The sequence below is a fragment of the Arachis ipaensis genome, chromosome B02 (assembly GCF_000816755.2).
Source record: "Arachis ipaensis cultivar K30076 chromosome B02, Araip1.1, whole genome shotgun sequence".
Lineage (NCBI taxonomy): Eukaryota > Viridiplantae > Streptophyta > Magnoliopsida > Fabales > Fabaceae > Arachis > Arachis ipaensis.
Window position 1 is genome coordinate 18,477,158 of NC_029786.2, and position 16,467 is coordinate 18,493,624.

The window sequence follows — 16,467 nt, forward strand, 5'->3', positions numbered from 1 at the left end:
CCGAATCTCTTCAAAACCTCAAACGGTCCTATATATCTTGGGTTCAACTTCTTGGTCTTGATTGCTCTTCCAATCCCAGTTGTCGGTGTAACCCTAAGGAATATGTGTTCTCCCACTTAAAACTCTAATGGTTTTCTTCTCTGATCTGCATAACTCTTCTGTCGACTCTGAACAGTTAGAATTCTCTCCCGAATCTTTTTAATCCTTTCCGTAGTCTCTGCTACCAAATCGGGATCCAAAACGCTCACTTCACCCGATTCATACCAACAAAGTAGAGATTGACACTTCCGTCCATACAAGGCTTCATACGGAGCTATCCCAATGCTCGCATGGAAGCTGTTGTTGTACGCAAACTCCACCAATGGCATGTAGCGATCCCAACTTCCGAGTTGATACAAAACATATGCTCTCAGCATATTCTCCAACGTCTGAATAGTCCTTTCCGACTGTCCATCGGTTTGCGGATGATATGCTGTACTGAGACATAGCTTCGTACCGAAAGCTCTTTGAAAAGCTCCCCAAAACCTTGATGTGAATCGGGGATCACGGTCTGACACTATGCTAGATGGCACACCGTGTAACCTTACTATCTCCTTTATGTACAACCTTGCTAACTCCTCCATAGAATAGTTCACTCAGATAGGCAGAAAATGAGCGGATTTGGTTAAGCGATCCACGATCACCCAAACCGCATCAAATCCCGACCTAGTCCTTGGTAAACTGGTCACGAAGTCCATCGCAATTCCTTCCCACTTCCACTGAGGAATTTCAAGTGGCTGTAGCATCTCTAACGGTTTCTGATACTCTATCTTCACCTTCTGACACGTCAGACACCTAGATACCACTGTAGCTACATCACCTTTCATCTCAGGCCACCAGAACATCTTCTTTAAGTCATAATACATCTTTATACTTCCGAGATGAATAGAAAATCCACTGTTTTGAGCTTCCAACAACAAGTCTTGTCTCAAACTTCCGACATCCGGTATGCAAATTCTCCCTTTGTACCCCCATAATCCTTCATCATCCTTTGTGAATTCTCCACGCCTCTTATCACCAACTGGTTGAAATAACTGCTGAAGCTTTTGCTCATCTTGCTGAGCCTTCTGAATTTCTGTTTTAAAAGTACTTGAGATCTGCAACTGATTCAAACAAGTTCTTCTGGCAACTTCACCAATATCCATCTTAAGATCCATGAACTTATCCACTAACTCCTCTTCCTTGATCCTCATCCAAGCTATGGTTAAAGATTTCCGACTCAAAGCATCTGCTACCACATTTGCCTTTCCGGGGTGATAACTCAGTGCAAAATCGTAGTCCTTAAGCAACTCCATCCATCTCCTCTGATGCATATTAAGCTCTTTCTGATCAAAGATGTACTTGAGACTCTTATGATCAGAAAAGACGCTAAATCTCACTCCATACAAGTGGTGCCTCCAAATCTTCAGTGCAAACACAATCGCCGCTAATTCCAAATCATGAGTTGGGTAGTTTACCTCATGCGGTCTCAGCTGACGTGATGCGTAAGCCACCACATTCCGGTATTGCATCAACACGCAACCCAAACCCTTCAAGGAAGCATCACAATACACTTCGAACGGTTTGTGCGGTTCTGGCAAGATTAAAACAGGTGCTGAAGTTAACTTTTGTATCAAAGTTTGAAAACTTTCTTCACACTCCGACGTCCATACAAACGGGACCTCCTTCCTTGTCAACTTAGTCATCGGTAGTGCAATCCGGGAAAATCCTTCAATGAATCTCCGGTAATATCCGGCTAAACCTAAGAAACTTCTGACTTCCATCACCGTCGTTGGTCTTTCCCAGTCCATCACTACTTCTACCTTCGAAGGATCTACTGCTATTCCTCCTTTGCTCACCACGTGACCTAGGAACTTCACTTCCTCTTTCCAGAATTTGTACTTGGACAACTTAGCATACAACTTTCGCTCCTTTAAAATTTGCAACACAATCCTTAAGTGTTTCTCATGCTCCTTCGCCGTCTTAGAGTAAACCAAGATGTCATCTATGAAAACCACCACGAATTTGTCCAAAAAGGGACGAAAGACTCTGTTCATGTAATCCATGAAAACAGCAGGTGCATTTGTCAATCCAAAGGATATTACCGCAAACTCGTAGTGTCCATAGCGCGTCCTAAACGCAGCCTTAGGGATATCATCCTCTTTCACACTTATCAGATGGTAACCGAATCTCAAATCAATCTTGGAAAATACTCTGGCTCCTTGCAATTGATCCATCAAGTCATCTATCCTTGGCAGCGGGTACTTATTCTTCACCGTCACTTTATTCAATTGTCGGTAATCCACGCACAAACGCATTTCTCCATCCTTCTTCTTTACCAATAAAACTGGCGCTCCCCATGGTGATACACTCGGTCGAATGAACCTCTTGTTCAGAAGCTCTTCCAACTGAGTCTTTAATTCTGCCAGCTCTATCGAAGCCATTCTATACGGCACAATCGACACTGGTCTGGCTCCCAGCACCAATTCAATCACAAATTCAATCTCCCTTTGAGGTGGGAACTCAGGGATATCTTCCGGGAATACCTCCGAAAAGTCTCTAACTACCGAAATTTGATCCAAGTTCTGGGCATCACCCAACGCATTAACAGTTAACAAGATATAACCCTGACACTCTTCTCCACTACAGTGCACCATTACAGAGTTCAGGTAGTAGCCCTCAGCTATCACCGCTCCCTTTTCTCCTTCCGGCACAAACCGAATTGATGACCGCTCAAAGCAATCCAACAACACTCGATTCTTCGACAACCAATCAAACCCCAATATCATCTCCAACCCAACCATTGGTAAACAGATCAAATCATACACGAAGTCTCTACCCTCAAGCTTGAAACCTACTTGCCTATGCCCTGACCTAGTCATAACCGCCTGATGCGGAGTATGTACATGCAATTCAAATACTAACTCTGACACTTTCAAGCCTAGTTCCTCAACTTTAGCAAACAAAATAAACGAATATGAAACTCCAGTATCATACAATGCAATTAAGGATTTATCACCAATTAGACATATACCTCTCATCAACGGATCCGTCTTGGAAGCATCCTTGGCATTCACAGTAAAAACTCGACCTTGATGCTGACTCTGACCCGCATTCGGGTTCCTCCCACGAGTGCAATCCCTTGCAATATGACCAGGCAAGCCACAGTTGAAACATCCACCTAAACCATTCTTGCAAGAGTCATATGGGTGAAATCATCCACAACGCACACAAGTCAAATTCAGAGAATTCTTACTCTGATTTCCTCTCCCTTTGCCATGCTGAAACTGATCCTGAGTGCTCTTTTTGAAGCCTCCTTGCCCTTGAGGCGCATATCCTCTCCTCTTGAAGCTTTGACTCCTAGGATGAAAATACTTGCCACGTCCCTTACTAGTGTTCCCTGCAGGAGTATCCTTAGATGCCGCTACAGTCTTGGTATACTCCTCCACCACCCTTGCTTTGTTCACCAAATCAGAAAAAGTACGGATCTCCATAGGAGCCACAGCAGTCATTATGTTGTCCTTCAAGCCCCTTTGGTACTTGATACACTTCCAGCTCTCATACGTCTCCGGGACACCCTGACATACCCTAGAAAACCTACAAAGCTCCTCAAACTTGCTTGTGTAGTCCGCCACAAATAGGGAACCTTGCTTCAGCTGCATCAATTCCATCTCCTTTGCTTTCTTTGCAGACTTAGGGAAGTATTTCTTATAAAAGGCCGTCTGAAGTACATCCCAAGGAACATCAACGTTCTGGAGCTGTAAGAAGCGGCACTCTGCTTGCCACCAGTGTTAGGCCTCTCCCGCCAGCTGATAAGCAGCAAATTCAACATACTGATTACTCGGAACGTGCTGTGCCTGTAAAGCACGCTCCATGGCCTGGAACCAGTTGTCCGCTTCAGTAGGATTAGTTGATCCTCGAAAAATTGGTGGATGAACCTTGAAAAATGTCGCCAAGGTTATCGGAACACCTCCCATGTTATCGCCGTTTCTCTCAGCATTATCATGAGCATTCCCTTCGCCATTCCCATTTTCGTTCCCGGCCGGTCGGCCCAATTTCTACACAGCTTGCAGAGTCACAGCAACATTAGCTTCCATGGTATTAGGATATTCGCCATTGCCGCCATGAATTCGGCATGGTTGTCAGCCGGTTGCTCATTCTTACTTTCTCGTGAACGTGCTCGACCTCGTCCGCGAGTAGCCATTAGGGTTTCTGTCTACACCAAACAATCGATATCAAGGTGATCAGTCTCAATATCAAAAGCCTAGTGCTTCAATTATCCCAAACAGACACTCATAAACAAGCATGTTATGCATATATCAAGTAGATAACCTAACCGCTCTGATACCACTAAATGTAATACCCTAATTAGCCTAAGCTTTACCTCGCGTCATAAAGCAAAGGTTAATAAGAGATTACGACAATTCTAAGCTCATACATATAATATATAGAAATAATTAATAATCTAGAAGCCCGATGAAGGAAATAGTTCAAAAACAGGATTTAAAAGCGCAAAACATACTAGCGAAGCTACTAACTTAAAGCACAAGAAACTCACCGAGGTGGGTTGCGACCTGCATCTGAAAAACATAACAGAAATATGGTACGAGAATCTGAGGTTCTCTGTATGGTAACAGTGCCCAGTGATGTAGGATATAAGACTCCAGGACACCAAAGACAATCTTAGACTTCATATCCATCACAAGAGTTCAATCTTAAGGCATACTAAAACAGATAAGCATAATTATATAAATCTTAACATAAATAAACAGGGTACTCTATCTTAAGAGATTTCTATTCTAACCAACACCACTGTCCCACAGCCTTCACCAACCTATCCTCCATGCGATCCCATCGCTACCGCCTTCCGAACCTCCTCAATCCCAGTAGAAATCACAATTATATACAATGCAAGTAATTCACAAGTAGAAGCATATAAGGCAAGTAACTCAAGTAGCAATTAAACATGTTATACAAATAGGCATACAATTACAAGTCCGCAAAGCAAACAAACAGATAGAAAATGCACATGAATACATGATGAATGCCTGTCCTACTGGCTGTGATATCACATTGTCGGTTCAACTGCCAACCCGACACATCTCCATGGAGATGTCGCCCTTCAGAATCATCATTGGGAACCCCCGAGATATAGTGCTCGGATCACTGTCCAGGGTTTTGCGCCTGCACACTCTATTGATCCGAAGGTATGCGAGTGGGATACTCTTGCCACAGACCTTACATCTCAACGCAAGCGAGATTATACCATCGTCCTTACACCGCTGCCGCTACCTCGACAGGCGGGATCCAACCACCATCCCTGCCGGGCGCATAGCGTCTCATAATCTCAATTTAAAACAGTAGTTCAGTGGTTTTTCATAAAACATTTTCAATACAACAATGATTCATCATGGCACATTCGAGTCCTCGACTCATCTCAACCACTGTCACATCAACATTTCCATTTTCGAGTCCTCGACTCATCACAACAACTGTCAATTCACATTTCAATTCCGAACTCAACAGTTTATCAGTTCTCATCTCATATATCAATCATCCTTCACATACTATAAAACCATCCTCAGTACACCCGAAACCTAATCCACTGTTTTTTAATTTTTCATAAAAATTATCAACTAAAACCTTTAGGTTATTTCCCATGTTCTCATACTCAAAATCAAGACCAAAAGTCTTAAAATGGTGTTATAGAAGCTTACAATCTTGTTGGGAAGGTGAAATAGTTGAAAACAAAGTTAAAATTTGAGAAATAGGGCGTGTGCGTGCGCACGCCCAGAAGAAGTTTTTAAAAGTGTGCGTACGCACAGGTACCAAAATTCACAATGTCTGTTTGCTCGCACAACCTGTGCTAGCGCCCTCAACAAACTGGCTTTCCCAACGTGTGCGTGCGCATAGGGCTGTGCGTACGCACAGGTTGCAAATCTTCATTGGGTATGTGCGCGCACAAGCTGTGCCAACACTGTGAACAGATTGCCTTCCTCTGCGTGTGCGTACGCACAGATCTGTGCGTGCGCACAGGTTAAAATTTTCGCAGAGGTGTGCATGCGCACATACCAGAAATCACAAAATTCTGCAACTTTGCAGAATTTCAGATTTTTACACCAATCTTTGAATGATCATAACTTCCTCTACAAAAACCCAAATTTTACAAACTTTATATCAATTTAAAGGGTTTTCAATGGACTTTAATTCTAAATAAATTTCAACCAATCTTAAAAACCAAGACAAAAGTTATGATCAGACAAAGTTCACCAAATTTTCCTTTTTACCGGATTTTCACCTATACTCAATTTACCAATTTCTCAACCGCATGTAACTATCTCACTACCACACTTCCATTTACAGCACAAACTACCCTCTTGGGTCAAAATTCACCACTTATACAACTTTATCATCAACACCAACTGAGCAATACCAGAATCAATTTTCATTCCACTTTTCCAACCACATTACTAAATCATCAACATCAATATCCCATATATCAACAAAATTCACATCTCAACTTCACATAATCATTCATCCTCATCATATCATTATCAATCATCATAATCAAACTCAAAAATCATCAATTTATCATAAATCATTACATACCATCATTCAAAAACTCAACAACCATTTAAATCCAAACTTATCCTATGGGTCACTAGCCTAAGTGTCAATGAATATTATATACTACATAGAGGAAACCAAAACCATACCTTGGCCGATTCCCAATATGCCCTTTAACTCAAAACGAGCACAAGCAAGCCTTCAATCACAATCTAAGCCACCAAAAATCTCCAACAAGCTCCAATATCCAAGCTAATACCACATATATCACATAAATCAGAACCTAATACTCAAAATTAGTCATTCTTACTAGGGTTCATGAGAATCTTACCTCATCCACTGAAATTTGGGCTAGAACCGAACATTTCCTCACTAAGGAGTAGCACCTAAACAACCAAAATACAAGGTTTTCTCAAGATCATCACTCATCAAACTCGAAATCTTAGGGCAGTAGAAGGGAAGAAGAATTTCGAGAAACTTATCACAAGACTTAGATAGAATTGACGGGCTCGGCAAGAGCTTCGCGTAGCTGCTGATGGCATGCAAATCGGAGCACCATAGCTCGAGATATCGCGAAATGAAGTGATGTGTGAATAGTGTATCTTCTCCCTTCTCCCTCGTCTCTCAATTTTCTGGTGTGTGTGTGTTTAGTGAAGGTGGAAATGTTGAATGGGTTCATTAATGAGCCCTTATATATGTTGGGTTTGGGCCTAACTTGGGCCCGGTCCAACCCGTTAGCGTTTTTATCCCGTTTGGCCCAACTTTGGGCCAAACCTTTAAAATTAACGTCCGGTTTTCGACTTCTAGTATTTTTCTAAGGTTTTTGATTGTTTTCACTTTTTCTCGTGCAGTACCGGTTCAACTGTCGATTCGCGGTTCTTCACAGTTTTTTTTTTCAGAAAATACATTTTCTGACTCAGAAAGACCTACTGAGTCCAAAAATCACATTTAAATCCTCAAATTCTCACTCTAATATTTCAGAACCTACTTTGGACAATTAATTACTTAATTAAACGATTAATTAAACTCGGTTCTTACAGTGTACGAGCGTGAAAGCAAGAGCCTTTCAAATTAAGTGTAGATTTCCCTTGTCACGCGTATGCGTGACCCTTGATTCTGGCGCTCTCCAACGAATGTGAGTGAGAGCGTGAGGAGCAAGCGTGGGTCACGCGTACACGTTGCCCACGCGTACACATCCACCATGCGTACGCGTGACCCTTTGTCGAGGACGCTCTTGGGCAAGCGCTGCAACGAGCGTGGAAGGTGAGCGCTGACACGAGCGCTAGGCTGGGCTGCTGGTTTGCTGGGCGCTTTGGTGCGAACTTGGAGGCGAGCACTGGATCTTCTTGTCACGCGTACGCATGACCTTTCATGCTAGTGCTGGTGGCAAGCGTGCCGGAGAGCGTGGGAGTGAGCGCTGAGGCCTTCCAGGTAGTGCCATCCTTCAATTTGAGGTCCAGCACAAGCCCCACTCATGACTAAGTTACTCCTATCATTTATCTTGCTTGTTTTGTGCTTTTTACTTCCTTTTTTCACCATTTTCTACAATTTAAATCAAATCAAAGAGATGAAAGTAATATATGACTTAAGCACAAAAACACACAATAATTAAGCATCATTAATTAAATTTTGACATGAAAAAACATAGAGAAAGACAACATGATACACAGTCATCATTTATCTTTAAAAGTGTTCAATATTCAATGTCATTCCATAACATAAACAACTTCCAAATAACCTAAATCAATCACAAGTTTCCTACAGAGTTATTCTAAACATGCTTGAAATTACAACTCCACAAAGAAATTCAAAAATACCACATCTAAAACAAAGACATCTACTTTCACTGATTTTAAATCTACACTTCTTCCACTTATTCTCTAATCCAATTAACCTTTTCTCTAACTCCTTCACTTTATTATGCACCACATGACTATGACCTTCAAGATTTACCGTCGTTTGAATTTGCCGGTATTAATTAATTTATTTAATAAATAGTATATTACCTTTAGATTTACCAGGGGATAAATCCGACCGTAAAGAACGTGCGAAAACAAATCCCTGGGGCCAAATTTACCGTAAAAAAGATGGTAATGACCTCCAGAAATTCACTAATTTGAAGTTTAAATTCGCTACTAAATCTGCCGATAATTAGCGGCGGACTAAAAAATCCGTCGAAGAGGATTTTATCGTTTGAATTTGTCCATTGCTAAATTCAATAGTAATAAATTTACCGGTGAAATTTTTTAGTAAATCCAACGATTTTCGACAACTTTTTTGAAGTGTCATAGAATTCGTCTTTGATTTGGAAGAGAAGTGAGAGGTTTCAACAAGTCATTTTTTATTTGCCAATATGTCATTTAATTGTGACTCAGTGTCCATGTCAGCAATGTTAAGTGCCACGTAAATCTCTTTCGTTAAATTTTGTGAGGAGATATGATGGAAGAGCTGCCATAATTCACGAAAGACACAAACAAGGACCAAAATGTGTCTATTTTCTACCGGAATCGTTTTATCCTATTTTAGAATAGACAAGACTCGATTTGGTGTTTACTCATAAAGGAACTACTGATTAGTTTGTATTAGGGGTGTTCATCGCCCAGCTCGACCCGACCCCAAACATTTTAAGGGCTAATTTGGTGTGATTTCACTGGGTTTAGGGCCGGGTAAGGGTCTCAAAAATAGACCCGGTCATTATTTTCGGACGGGTCTGGGTCAAGGCGCACCCGGCTTCACGCAACCCATGTGCATCTTAAGGAATCTAAAAAAGATATATATGTTTTAAATTAATTTTAATATTATGTTATATTAATTATAAGCTTATTGTTTTATTTTTAATCACACTTGTTGAATTAAAAAATAGATCAAAGAAGCATCAAATTAGAATCTATGAAAAAATTCAAGTTCAAATATGGATATCAACTTTTCGGTAACAAATTTTTTATTTATAAATAAGTGCGTCATAAATAAGTTTCTTTATAAATTATTGTTAAAGCTTTAAAGACCCGATTTTCACCCGGTTTGGACCCGATATAGTTGTGGCCTGAAAATGTTTAAGTTTCATCGGGTCTAAGATAGGGTTAGGGTCTAAAAAATAGATTCGAGGTATATTTAGGGTCGAATCTGGGTCAAGACAAATCCAGTTTTACCCGACCCATGAACACATATAAGTTTATATCTAATTTGCTTTTTTCTTTGGGCCTCGTTATATATTTAAAAAAAAAAAATGTATTGCTTAGCTCCTGCACCAAAGGACGCTAGGGCTGCACATGAATCGGGTAATATCCGCATATCCGCAGTAATTATCCGCATCCGATCCGAATTTTGCGGATATTATCCGATCCGTACTATGGTAGGATCGAATTGCGGATTTGGCAGTGATATCCGCAGATCAGATCCGCAAATTCGCATATCCGCACGTCACATATAAATAGCATAGTTTAAGAAAATAAACCCTAATGTGATATGAATTTTAATGTGTTGTTTTATGAATTTTATGATATCTTGTTTTTTATTTTTTATGTTGTACTTTGACTTAGAATAATTAAACTTAAATCTTGTGTTATTATTTTTTTTTTTTGTTATTCAAGAGAATTTTTATTGATAATATTTTAGAATTAAATATGCTTAAACAGGTGAAAATGAAGTTTTTTTTGTAAAAATAGTCAAATAAAATTCGAAAATATATTTTTTTAATTATGCGGATATATCCGATATCGGATCGGATCTGGCCTGAAAATTTGCAGATATCGTATTCGATCCGATCCGATCCGTGTGCAGCCCTAAAGGACGCTGCGTTTCATCTCTCGATTAGGTTGGTGGAGGGAACGACGTGGAGTGTGGCGCGTTCACAAGATGCGAATTTCCCATTTATTTCAAAGCAACTACCACACGCTCTGACGTGTAAGTTTTCTATTGGTCCAAAAATTTGAAATGCAAAAAGATCATAAAAAGGCACCCCAACCAGCAAGAAGCTTTATTCATCACTGCATTGGTGATTGCTGAGATACAGAAAGAGAGAGCAAAACACAATACAAGAATGGCGGTAGAAGAAGAAAAGGAAGGTTCTATGGGAATCAGAGTGCATGGAATGCAATTCTCTTACGAATGGCAATCGCCTCTGTTCGTTGATTTCAAGCTCAACGTCTCTCCTGGATCTCGATGCCTTCTCCTTGGTGCCAATGGATCCGGTAATCCCTAATATTATAATTTATATTTATTAATATATAAAATCGAGTTGGTTAATGGTGAATAGATATATGATTTCTGAATTCTGATGAGTATATACTCTGCATTAATGTTGAGGATTTGATTTTGAGGCATTTTAAGTAAAAGTAAATTTGACACTGTCATATAATAACTACATCAAAAGAATTATGCATATCAAATACTATGGGAGGTTGGGTTCTGTGGGTGTTAGTGTCAGTTTGTTACCAGTAATGTTGCTATATGATTAATTTTTAGAACGATGTTTGATTGATTTAAATGGTTTAATATTTGTTCCGGTTAAGCAAGGTTTCAGCTTCAAAATCTGCTTTTTCTTTTTTCTTGAAAAAAAAAACAAGAATAAAGATAAAGACCAACTTGCACTTAGAGTTGGAGAGCTTTACTTAATAGTAAGGTCTGTTTGGCTCAAACCAGATCAGTTGATGTCAAGTAGGTTTTAACTTTAAAGTACTTGTGGTATAGAGGACAATTACTTCTCAAAATTTTTGTCGATTGTTTGGACAATAACTATAAGAAAAATTAGGTTACAAAAATAATTAGATGTTAAAAATAAGGAATAAAGATATAAGAGAAAAAGTTGGGGTAGCACTTATTGCAGAAAAGACAGTAAAATCTCAACTTAGGTGGTTTAGACATGTGGGAAGAAGATCAACAGAGCACCCGGTTAGGAAGGTGGACAAGTGGCGAATGATAGAGGAAGACCTAAAAAGACTATACATGAGGTGGTAAAATGAAATATATGTGTCAACAGTATCACTGTAGACATGATACATGACAAGCGCAATGGTGTCGTTTGATCCATATAGCTGACCCAACCTAGTGGAATAAGACTTTGTTGTTGTTGTTTATAGGAATTGCTTCTCTTTTTTTTTTTCAAAGAAAAATAAATTGTCATATAAGTACTTCTGAAAATACATGATAGGGAGCAATGGCGTTGTTTGATCTATGTAGCCGATCCACCTAGTGGGATAAGACTTCGTTGTTGTTGTTGTATAAGTACTTCTCAAAAGAGTTTATTCAAATATGTGCAATTATTCTGCTGAAGCTTAGTAGTGAGAATTGTATGTTATGTTTGTGGATTTGAGGGTGTGGTTTGTTTGCAGGGAAGACTACATTGCTGAAGATTTTAGCTGGAAAGCACATGGTTGGAGGAAGAGATGTTGTGCGGGTGTTGAATGGTTCTGCTTTCCATGACACTCATCTAGTATGTAGTGGTGATCTTGCTTACTTGGGGGGATCATGGAGTAAAACCATTGGTTCTGCTGTGAGTTCTTTGATGCTCTCTTCTTGCTCTTAGTAATTGTTGATTTAAAATGTGGAGTTGGTCGCTGAATAGTGCATAGTTTGTCTCCTTCTAACATTTTCACACTTATACATGCTTCGTACTTTTAAGGTAAACAGAACTTGAAATCATTCAAGTTAGCAAAAAATCAAAACTCTTTCTTCCAAGCTCGAAATCAATGAATATAACATCATACTCAATAACATAAAAACCAAATTCAACTGCATGTTGGAATTGAAAATTACAAGCTCAACACAAAAGAAGTTTTAAATTTTGCAATCATGCGAACATGCTTACAAGATATAAAATGAAATACCTCCTCAATTTCGCCAACAAATTACTTTGAGTGCTCAAAAAGTCTCACATGCGAAAATTTGGGGTTTTAGTTTAGTTAAACTAGAAAGACCAAGCAGGTAAATCTTGTTTCTGTTATAGTGGATATGCACAACTCGTGTTTATTTTATTTTGCACATATAACCGTGTATTATCAAATGTCAACCTGGTCCATAGTGTGTGCTATGTTCCTGAGAGTTTAATGTGAGCAAACTATAGCAGGCGCACTGAGGACCTTCAGTTTTGTGATAGACTTGTTTACACACTCTCCTCATTGTGCTAACTTTTCTCCTTGTGTCATTTTCTTTTTGTTGGTACACACATGAATTCNNCCCAACACACACACAAACACCAAAAAAATATAACCACAAAATAGGCTGTGCCCCATATTTTATATGCTTTGATCAATTTCATTACATGTGTTGATGCCATTTAATATGCAGGGAGATGTTCCACTTCAAGGAGACTTTTCTGCTGAACATATGATCTTTGGAGGTGCGTTTTCAAACATGGTTTTCTTTGTCACCAAATACGACTGCGTCTTCATTTGCCATCTCAAACATGGTTTTATTTGTCGTCAAATGTAACTGGATCTTGATTTTTAACTTCCAAATATTAAGAGAAATGCTAATCATGCAACATATTGGAGTCCTCAAAAGAGTCCCTACTTGGGGTAATAGAAGTTAAAATAAAGGCCACTAAAGCCATGTCATGTCTATAACTGGGTTATGTAGTGTTGTTTATAGGTTATTGATGGTGTTTGCCTATTTATATAATTGTCCTTGAGTCCTAATGTGAAAGTATTTGGTACTTTTGGCAGTTGAGGGTGCTGATCCGGACAGGAGAAATAAGTTGATTGAACTGCTTGATATAGATCTTCAGTGGCGAATGCATAAGGTATCTGATGGGCAGCGGCGTAGAGTGCAAATATGTCTTGGTCTGCTTCATCCATTTAAGGTATAAAGTAATCAATCACATAGAGAATTTGTAGACAATTACAGTGCCAATGCTGTCATTTTGCATCTCATGAGTTATGTTTCAGCATGTGATGGTACGTACTTTAAAGTGTAGTTTGAGTGTTTAACTTAGTTTATTTAGTATATAAATTTTTAGAGTTTAATTTTGATGCACTGACAATGTAAAGAGTTTTACACAGTCATTCAATCAAATTCATGCCTTTAGATGTAGTAGTGGGTTTGAAAATTAGTTATTTTTATTGATGTGGCAATATACAATTGGATGTCTATGTAAAATTCCTTTACACTGGCTAGGGCATGAAAATTAAATTTTATTTTATAACTTTGAATTCTACACAATAATTGGCAGAAATTAGTTCAAATTCTAAACAATAATCGGCTGAAATTGGGTTCAAATATGCAACATTACTAATGTTGTATTAATAGGACATGGGATAGGTAGAAGAATTAGTGTTGGTGTTGATAGAGCAGGAGGTGTTTGTCATCTTAGAGGGCGGGGTTTTAACCGTGATAATTTTTTAATACCATAAAGATGTCTCGAGCATAGTTGGCTAAACTCGACGAATTTATCAGTTAAGATTATAAGAACATAGTAGATCTGTAGATAAAGGATAGGCACCGCAAAGTCAGTAAGCTATTAACTGAAATAAAGATAAGACGAAAAGAATGCAAAATCAAATATTCAAATGTTAATATTCATGTGAGTTCCAATGAATCTTCATTAGCACACTTGGTTCTGGTTGGTTGAATTTTCAGGTTCTCTTGCTGGATGAAGTTACCGTTGACTTGGATGTCGTTACCAGGATGGATTTGTTAGAGTTCTTCAAGGAAGAATGTGAACAGGTATTCTCTGGCTCTATCTATTTGCCTGATGAAACACACCGGATATCATTGATTCATTGTCTAAAATTGCAACCAATATTGCCCCAACGGAAGATAGTATCTAGTGTAGTAATAATAATAATCATTTTCTCATGTCACCTACTCTTTTTGCAGAGACAAGCTACAATTGTATATGCAACTCACATTTTTGATGGACTGGAGACATGGGCAACTCATTTGGCATACATACAAGCCGGTGAGCTGAGGAAAGCAGAAAAATTATCCGATGTCGACGAGTTGAAGTCTTCAGCCAATCTGCTATCTGTTGTTGAAACTTGGCTCCGTGCCGAAACAAGGAACGAAAAGAAGAAGCCTGTTCAAAATACTGCCCAAACACAAAAGACTTCTGTTGCTAGTTCTCCATTCTTTTCATCAAGGCACATGGCATATTATCGATAGTCCCCGTTTACACCAATTTCTCTTATGTGAGGAATAATTCCAGAGACAAATACAAATTAAATCATTCTTTGATGCCAGTAAAAAAGAAATTAGTGATTATTTATACTTTACATTACAAAAACTTTGTATTATTGGATTAGTGATACAAGTATTCAAGCATATGTATGCGCTTTATATTTAGTTAGTTGTACCAATTTTATCATATAGGGTTACTTTGGCCTATACCATGTTGTATTTGTTTCTTGTCATACCATAAAATGAAGCATTTCCTGTGATTGGAAATTTCAGGCAATAGATTATGCTCTGTTAGGGTTTTCATTGTTTGGTTTCATTCAATTTTAAGAGCAAGTATAGTCTAGTATATAAACTACGAAACAAATAAAGCTATATCATTATAAGAACACAAAAATTAACATACAACAAAATCTTTTGCAGACTTGTCCTCAAGACAAGTTGCTTATGCTATACCACCAAGTCTGCACTATATGGAGCTAACAGAAACAAAGACAGAAGGCCCAAATAATTGGAGCTGCTAATTCATACTCTCTCCAGCAAGAACTGTTTCATCACTAGTTTCAGCAAGGCCTATAGAACATCTGTTCCAGAAGATTCCTGATCAAGAAGATTCCAGGGCCTTCCAGATTCGCCCAGGGGAAGAGACGATGCAGACTGACCATTATCAGGCTTAACTGCAACGCAGTCGGGAGGGGTTTCGAAGAGGGATAGTTTGAATTTCTTGGAGGCAGCACCGACATCGAAGTAGATGATGCCGGAGCTGGGGAGATCGACGCGGATGCTGACGACGGGGAACCAAAGGAAGAGATCCTGAGCCTCCATGCCAGTGAGGGAGTCGATCTTGCCGCAACTGAGGGACCCTGAGACGTTGCTGTCGTAATGCAACTCGCTCTCGAACTTGGCGTTGCAGGCTTGCTCAAGGTGCACCCAGAACCGCCCGTCCGTGCCCAACTCGAAATCCGTTACTCCCTTCGGGAACAGACCCATCGGCAGCTCGTGCTCCTTCAGCGCTTCGTAGATCGTCGTCGCGTTCGAGCCGTTGCCTGAGCATGGCGCCGAAGTGGTTAGAACTAGGAGGAGATGGAAGAAGAACAACAAGAAGAAGAAAGGAGTCGTGGTGCAACTGGAGGTGGAGCAGAGCAACATGATTTTTACGAAGGGGGGAGAGGGCGAGAGAATCAGTGATTTGGGTTCTGGGATTGGTGGAGACTGGAGAGGGAGAGAGAGAGAGAGAGAGAGAGAGAAAGAGAGGGGCAGTTGTGACAGCTTGAATACAGAAGGGCTTAGCTAAGGACTGATTTTTATTTAAATAAATATATATTTTCATGTATAAGTAAAAGTTGAAGAAATTGCACATTGGATAATATGACTAATTTTTTTTTTTATATGAAAAAATATTAGTGTTTTTGTTAAGAATGAGATTATTTGGTGTAATTATAAATGGATAGATTTTATAGATAAAAAGTCAAATACATATGATGCGTGTTGTACACGTGTCATCATTCTAGCAATACGCAGGGTATGTATTGGACACGTATCAATATCTTGACAACATGCAGGATGCGTGTTGAACATCTTTTTTATACATTTATAATTCTGTAATATATCTCAAATATCAATATTAAATTAAAATATCATTTTTATTTTCATATTAAAAATAATTTCTAGCATAATATACTCTATTGATTTATTTTATTTATTAAATGAGTGTAAAAAACTAAAAATAATAAAAATAAAACTAGTTAACATAATAAATTATTCTTAATT

General features: G+C 39.0%; 3 protein-coding genes across 3 annotated transcripts in view; 1 reads left to right on the plus strand and 2 right to left on the minus strand.

The window, feature by feature from the left end:
• Positions 1–3,689, minus strand: part of LOC110269186 — a 5,243-nt gene extending 1,554 nt beyond the window's left edge. The window contains exons 1-5 of the mRNA XM_021116868.1: positions 3,275–3,689; positions 2,428–3,199; positions 2,124–2,187; positions 974–2,045; positions 690–859 (exon numbers count right to left, since the gene is read on the minus strand). Of these exons, the coding sequence (XP_020972527.1) occupies positions 690–859; positions 974–2,045; positions 2,124–2,187; positions 2,428–3,199; positions 3,275–3,689 (2,493 nt within the window). The remainder of the gene's footprint in view (positions 1–689; positions 860–973; positions 2,046–2,123; positions 2,188–2,427; positions 3,200–3,274) is intronic.
• LOC107625021 (ABC transporter I family member 21) lies at positions 10,421–14,979 on the plus strand. The gene is made up of 6 exons (XM_016327538.2): positions 10,421–10,775; positions 11,916–12,076; positions 12,871–12,922; positions 13,248–13,384; positions 14,161–14,247; positions 14,401–14,979. Exons 1-6 carry the CDS (start codon positions 10,625–10,627, stop codon positions 14,683–14,685), a joined length of 873 nt encoding a protein of 290 aa, XP_016183024.1. The 5' UTR covers positions 10,421–10,624; the 3' UTR covers positions 14,686–14,979.
• Positions 15,047–15,996, minus strand: LOC107625022. Its single transcript, XM_016327539.2, has one exon. The coding sequence runs from the start codon at positions 15,844–15,846 to the stop codon at positions 15,271–15,273; it is 576 nt and encodes a 191-aa protein (XP_016183025.1). The 5' UTR covers positions 15,847–15,996; the 3' UTR covers positions 15,047–15,270.

Excerpts from the sequence above, each read along its gene's own strand:
- LOC107625021 (XM_016327538.2), top strand. The coding sequence starts at position 10,625 with ATGGCGGTAGAAGAAGAAAAGGAAGGTTCTATGGGAATCAGAGTGCAT. Across the intron at positions 10,776-11,915 it reads CCTTGGTGCCAATGGATCCG|GGAAGACTACATTGCTGAAG; the intron begins GTAATCCCTAAT and ends GTTTGTTTGCAG. Across the intron at positions 12,077-12,870 it reads GTAAAACCATTGGTTCTGCT|GGAGATGTTCCACTTCAAGG; the intron begins GTGAGTTCTTTG and ends TTTAATATGCAG.
- LOC107625022 (XM_016327539.2), bottom strand. The coding sequence starts at position 15,846 with ATGTTGCTCTGCTCCACCTCCAGTTGCACCACGACTCCTTTCTTCTTC.